The sequence below is a fragment of the Alligator sinensis genome, unplaced genomic scaffold, assembly GCF_000455745.1.
Source record: "Alligator sinensis unplaced genomic scaffold, ASM45574v1 scaffold432_1, whole genome shotgun sequence".
NCBI lineage: Eukaryota > Metazoa > Chordata > Crocodylia > Alligatoridae > Alligator > Alligator sinensis.
In genome coordinates, this window is record NW_005841998.1 from 2,354,187 (window position 1) to 2,361,075 (window position 6,889).

Below are 6,889 nucleotides of genomic sequence, written 5' to 3' on the forward strand. Positions count from 1 at the left end.
AAGCTGCATGCGCTGGCCAGGGCCCAGGCTGGCAGAGCTGTTCTGTTCCCCTTGCCTCCAAATGCAGCTCCTCCTGTTCCTGCCCTTGCTCCACGGCTCCGAGTGGAGGAAACTTCAATCAGGCGGCTCCTGCCTCAGTGCATGGGGCTCTGGCTTCAGCTCCCAGCTGCCTTCCACCTTATCCATCCGCCCACCTGGAGCGGCGTAGCACAGCCCGGCCCACAACAGCTCATCAGAACTCCCTTTGTGGGCCTTGGGCCCAAGTAACTGCCCACCCCTGTTCTAATTGGTTTAAATTTCCTAAAGAATCAGAATCTATCCAAGAGATTCAGCATTATATATTCCCCTTTGATTTATGCATCTTCCTGTACAAGTCTGGGAAGATGAGTATTTTATGTTTGTCATTGATATTGCATTCATTCTGTTTCTAGCTTGGATCTTGATTTTCATGGGTGTTTTCCTTCTGTCCCTAGCCTGAGATTAGGCAAATAAACTGTTACTATGGTCCAGCTAACTTCCCAGTTAATCAATGGTTAAAGCTGTGCTTTCTTGTAATTTCTCAGAACTGATGTAACACAAATCCTTGGTGTCACATACTTGTAAGTGGCACAGAACAAGACAGGATCTAAATTGCATAAGAAAGTAATTTTTTTTTTTTTATATTAAAGAAGTAAAAATGGAAAACTAATCATAAAATTGTAGATCAGCCATATGGTTAAGAATATCATGAGCTCACTACTTGGTTTCGGAGCACAGGGGTTCGTAGTGAGGTCAGAATTGTCTGTCATAGTTAACCCATATTTTCATGTGCAGTTGCTAGGCTTTATACATGAAAATTGTTTTTGCTCTGTCTTTAAGCTTTTTATTCTGCTATGTTGGTCAAATATAAATAGTAGTCTAAATTACTTAAAATGTTACAATTTTTGCAAGTTCTACTTAACCTTTTGGGTAAAGAAAAAATAGTTTAGAGCATAATGTAGTCACCCAACTAGATTTTCAGATAACTTCTTGGGTTTAAAGGGTGAGACCTGGTTTTCTCCTAGCTTGTACTGTCAATATATGTGGATTATCTTTGTGGTAGTGGAGTATTGCCATCTTATTTTTTTGTGGCAGTCTGAGTTAGTTTTGACAAAACTTTTATGTGAGGAAATAGAATTGAAGGCATCCTCTTGAGTAGGTAGGATCCAGAACCTGTTGTGCTAAGAAGTTTAGTTTAGTTTTAAACTCCTGTCGTGTATGAGCATTAATAGAGTTGATTCCACTGGCATCAAACTCAATCCATTCTCTATATTGATTCCACTTCCACTTTAAATGAATTATGTTGAACTCTCTCGTCTTCCAGGAAGAAAATAGTGATGTGTTGTCTCTGTGCAGTCTCATATCAGTCATAGGTCAGTGGTTCTCAATCTTGTTAGACTCAAGACACCCCTTGGAAAATGCCAGCTCTTAGTTTTTACTTATTTTTTTACTACAGAAAAATAATAGAGCAATTCTTCTATTGCAAAGAACTCAGACTGCAGTTCTTCAAACCTTTTTTGACACTATGGATTCCTACTGGAAATCTCTGGGGTTTTGTGAATCATGTTTGTATACCTGATTGTGCTAACATTGCTTGGCATCCTTGAAAGATCTCAAGGCACCCCGAGATACCATGGTATCTTACTTGAGGAACACTGGTCTAGGTTGTTACTATCTTGGTCTGTTTTATTTTTCCCTTTCTATAATGACCACTGTAGCACTTGTGTTTCAAAGATTTCAACTTTGTTCAGCTAAACAAAGGGAAACTACTTCCCACACATCACATCTGTTGTACAGAATGCAGGATTGCAGAATTTTAAATGGTTAGATCAACCGGAGAGGTAGATAATTTCATGGCCAGCTTTGGAAGCTTGGCTAACGATTACTGGTTTTGTGCTAACGATTACTGTTTCAGTGTGTAAGCTGATTGTTAGGGATTCAGTATTCCTTTTTCCCTGGTGTGAGCATGCTTTTTAGGGGAACGAATGCTGTATTGTTTGTTTTCGTTGGAGTACCAAGTAACACATGTTTCTAGGACTGAAATTCCGAAATTGTTATCCTAAGCAAGTTTATGGGACTTAACTCCTGCTTGAATCCTCATTCTTTAGCAAATTTTGTCATATTTCGGAGTGCTTTTTGACTATTTATAGTTCTTGGTTTTTAAGAAAATGCAGTTACTGACTTCTTTGGAGTAGGGAGACCTAAGAATTGCACACTAAATAAGCTAGAGGGAGAAGGAGGTAGTCTTGGTAACTTGGTTGCTTCTGGCATAGGGCTTGCATGACCGAATGAAAAGTGCAGAGAACTTTAGAATTTAACGCTAGTGAGTTAATGCTGAAGATTTTTGTCAAAATCTTCAGTGGTACGTGGATTATGGCATAGCTTCAGAAATATTACATGTTTATCCTGCTGCAAAGTATGCGTATATATACATATAACATTTTGTGTGTTTATATGTAATAAGGGTTTCTAATACGGACTGCTTATGAAGCCCTCATGCATTTTTGCCTGTAGACCATTACAGCTAAAACCTGTATCCCTTTTTTACTCTTCTTCATTTGAGCTGCATCTCTAGATTCCCTTCTCCACAACTGAACATTACTGAATGGTGGCTCTAGCTTTCTTGGGGAAGTAGAAACAGGGTTACTCACTGAGTCGCCATTTTTCCTTCTTAAATACACTTCGTTAGGATATGTATTGCTCCTTTTTTGGCACAACTGTTGTAGGAGCTTTTTTCCCCCCTCCTTCTCCCCTCCCTCCTCCCAACTATCTGGTCACTGAAGACATTAAGACTAAAGGTCAAAGATGAGACCAGTTCTTTTTAATTGTGTAAGGATGTGACATCATACAATGAGGGGCAGGGCTAGCTAACCTCTCTTGGCATCTCCAGGAAACTACCCAGCTCAGCTGGGGGAGCTGCACACTGAAAAGGAAACAGTTACTACTCCACGGTGAGTAACCCTGTTTTCTCCTTGTTTCACCTTCCAACTGTTTTCTTTGACTTTTGACTTGGATTCTTGTATAGATAGTAAAGATAAAATAGTTGTTCTGGCCCATGATCAAAGCCTAAATATGGAAAGATACCTGCTTGCAATTGGGAAAAAGATTCTGTTCAGTTGGTGGAATCAGAAGGAAGTGAGCTGACATTTTGTTGTTGAAACCTGTAACTTAAACCTAGAATGTGGAATGCGTCTGAAGGGGCAAGGTAAAATGTCTATGAACTTGGGGAGAAAAAAATTAGTTATAAAAAGGATTCGGGTTGGTAGCATAGAGAGTAAATTAATGAATTCCTCATATTAGCTGCTGCTGGGTTTTTTTGCATTAAGATGCTTTAGCTGTAAGTTAAGATGTACTTTCAGTAAATTATTTTTGGCAGTTCCTCTCTGGCTTTAAATAGGTACTGAAATGCAGTATTATGCAGGATGATGGTTAGTTTCTGTTATGTGGTTTGACCTGATTTTTGTATAACATGAATTATTGTCTCTTTCTAGTTAAAAAAAAAAAAAAGAGAGAGAGCGAGAGAACAGGATCTTTCATTCAGCGTCTGCTTCATAGATATTGAAAATAGCACGTGCCTTTTCAAGTGTAGAAAAAATTGCTAGTCAGTAGCTTCAGTAGCTCAATAGCTAAGATCTAGTGCTATATATTACCAGTGAGGAGAACCTAATTAGTAGGACCAGGTTGTTACCTTTATTAGTTCTGAATATGATACCTTGCACCATGGGTAGTCCCATTAAGGTCAGTGGGTCAGTTTATGGATTAAGGTGATGCATACATTTAAAGATATGGACATTTTAAGCTTTTGATTTCTAGATATTACCCGAGTTTAAATTGTCACTTAGTCCTTGCTCCAGAGCCTGAAGTGTGGCATAGATAGTCTTGACATTAGAAAATGTTTGTCTTCTTGGCCATATTCTGCAGCAGTATCCATAGGTAGAAACGGGGTTGGTTGGTCTGCTGGAGGCCTCATAATTTTCACTCCTGTCTGAGAGTGAAAACAAGAAAATATAAAAAGGAAATATTCCTAGTTCAGGAAAACTTCTAGGTTTGTATAATCTTGTTCTAGTGTTTGTTTTCTCTCATGAGTAAAAGAGCTGTTTGTGGTCTTATGTTTGTCCTTATTGGCATATAAATTAACTTTTAATATTAGGCTTCTGTTACTTGGAACCAATTTTTGTTCCTTGTAAGCTCATTTAGCAGTTGCCATAACATACTCTCCTGAAGGAAGTCAGTTGTCTCGCATCTTTCTTTAGCAGCTTTTCCTGTTAGCTTGGTGGGTAAGAGGAGACTTTTAGGAAGCACTCTGATTCAGTTGAGAGAAGGAATCTCCTTTTACTTCAGTATTATAGATAGATTCTGAATTGGTATGTGTTTTTCTCCAAGAGTAGACTTGGGGTTTTTAGACGTTTCTATGCTGTTTAGAAAAATGCTGGCTGTATAAGAATATCGGCATCTTATAAAATGTTTAACAGCTTTTTTTCCTCCTAAAATAATGCATCTGGTATGGAAAGGTATTTTATTATCAGGCTTCCAACTCAGTGCTAATTGAAATGTAGCAAGGAAGATAAGGCTACTGTCTTTAGAAACGGAAGCTTTCAGTTTAAAGTTGTACTACAGTGCCTTTTTAATTGATGTGGGATTAAAGTTAACGTGTGACTATTTCTAATATATGTATTATATGTTATATGTATTATAATAATATAATACATATATTATTATAATATTATATATTATAATAATAATATAATAATAATAATATAATATAATACATATATTATTATACATATTATTATAATACATAGTATATGTATTATCTATTATATGTATTATTATTATAACAGTATGTTACCTAGCAAGAGCTTATTTTTAAGGTCTTTGGTTTCTCCTGGATTTGTTGATATCCCTAACACTTATCAAAATAAGGATTGTAGCTTCCTGTTCTTTTTTTGGATACCAATGATATGTTACTATAGGAGAAACAACCCTCTCTTTGGGTCTTGGCAGAGCAAACCTTTTAATATACCACCTTAAATTTGGAGAGAGGTAGTTAGCTGCAGTCAGGCAGAAGGCAGGGCAGGATGGCATCTTTATAGGTGAAACCTGTTTTGTTAAATGCTATGAAGTAGGCTGGCACCTATGAAAGTTTGACTCTCTGAACCAATTAGTCTTTAAGTGTTGCCCTGCTCTGCCCTGCTTTCTGCCCTAAATCTGGAGGAATATTTCATTTTGTTTTAGTACTGTGTTAATTGATGCTCTTGTTAAACTATGTGCACTTCTTGGCACATGATCCAACTTCCAACATTAAGAGGCTGATGTTCCTTTTCTTCAGTTTTCTTTCTCTTTTGCTTTACTTTCACCCTTAATACATTCCTCAGTTCTGCAGGAAAACAAGTTGTATTTCCAGTATGGACTACTTGGTGATACTGCTTGCACAACACTTTAGTGTAATAATTATGTAGCTCTTGAGCTTTTTTGAAAAGCATGCTGGTGGCTTTGTCCTTGAGGGATTGAATCCATGTACCTTTGAGCCTGTGAATGTATAGTGTTAGAAACAAAATAAAAAAGATGATGTGAAATGTAGACTAATGGCTCTGCTTTGCCATTAGGTACATCGGCTTGCAATGCCATTATCTCCTGTTGCATTTATGCTGCCATGTGCTTAAATCTACAAGAATGCACAGCTGAAAAACTAAGGAGAGTCAAGTCATAGCTGTAATCTTGGATGAGCATTTCTTTATAAGGGAAAGCATGTTTTGTGTGTATACACATCTTTTTTTTCTTACTTGCATTTTTTTCATGGCATGGTTAGTAGTAATGGCCTTCAGAGCAGGAATAAGGGTTGAGCTTTATGTACTTTTTGTTTTAAGGAAGGACCACAATTCCAGGAGAGAGGAATGTAATTCAATTCTATACTTAATCTTTCAAATAGAGATCAGCTCAGTTCCTTGCCATCCAGCAGTCTAGATACGCTGCAGTAATTACCCAGTGCATAATTCTAGTAGCTGTACTTTGCCTTGTGGCCAGTTTAAGTGAAAATGCAATAAAATAGCAGTAACTTGGGTCTAACTTTTGTTAAATAAAATATATTCAACAATTTAGGCTCAAGGTAGCCTTATCATGCTTCTGTATCTTTTAAATGGACTACTCACAAGGTATTCATAGTTTCAGAATGTTAGCTATCTATCACATATTGTTAGTAAATCAAGCCTTGTTAGGCCTCATCATCTAAGTTTGTTAATGCAAGTTAGTAAAAATCATTTGGTACTCCGCTTCACAACTGTGTAACAAAGTATGTTCTCTCTTCATGCAGGCTCCCAAGTCTGGTGTCTTTGGAAGAGACAAAACTTTATACTGGTGTTGACTATGGTAGGTCGATCCTATTTCTATTAAATTGGGTCATGAGAGAATTAATTTCATCCTCTTATTGTTGCTGATGCTGTAAAGCATATCCTGCTTCGGTGTGTAAGTGTGGTATGAATACTGGTCACTAGCAGTTTGGAGTGGTGATTAGGCCTCTGTGTGTTTCTGGCTAGAGGAGGAGTTGGGAAGTTTATGGGCCTGTAGCAATTAAGAGTATACCAGGCCCAGAGAATAGTCTGAGTGCTGCACAAAAAAGTGGAAGGAAACATCTAGGTGACCAGTCAAAAATAAGATGTCCTGGTGGGAGCTAAGAGCTTACCTAATATCTGACAGTTTCAAAAAACAAAATGATCTAGTACTGAGGTTGTCAAACACATGTACCCTGAGGATACTTGAGATGGACCTAGGGGGTATGTGTGGATGGGTGGGGACAGAGCACTGCTACGCAGCATGCTGTGCAGCCATAAAGGTGCTGCCTGCCCGGCCGGATGCAGGAGGCGGGGAAAGCCCA

The 6,889-nt window shown here is 38.0% G+C and overlaps 1 protein-coding gene across 2 annotated transcripts in view; it reads left to right on the plus strand.

Moving 5' to 3' along the window:
• The window catches only part of PSME4 (proteasome activator subunit 4), a 118,765-nt gene that overhangs the window by 65,618 nt on the left and 46,258 nt on the right, over positions 1–6,889 (plus strand). For both annotated transcript variants that reach the window (XM_025201589.1, XM_006021587.3), the window contains one exon: positions 6,329–6,384. In XM_025201589.1, the coding sequence (XP_025057374.1) occupies positions 6,329–6,384 (56 nt within the window). The remainder of the gene's footprint in view (positions 1–6,328; positions 6,385–6,889) is intronic.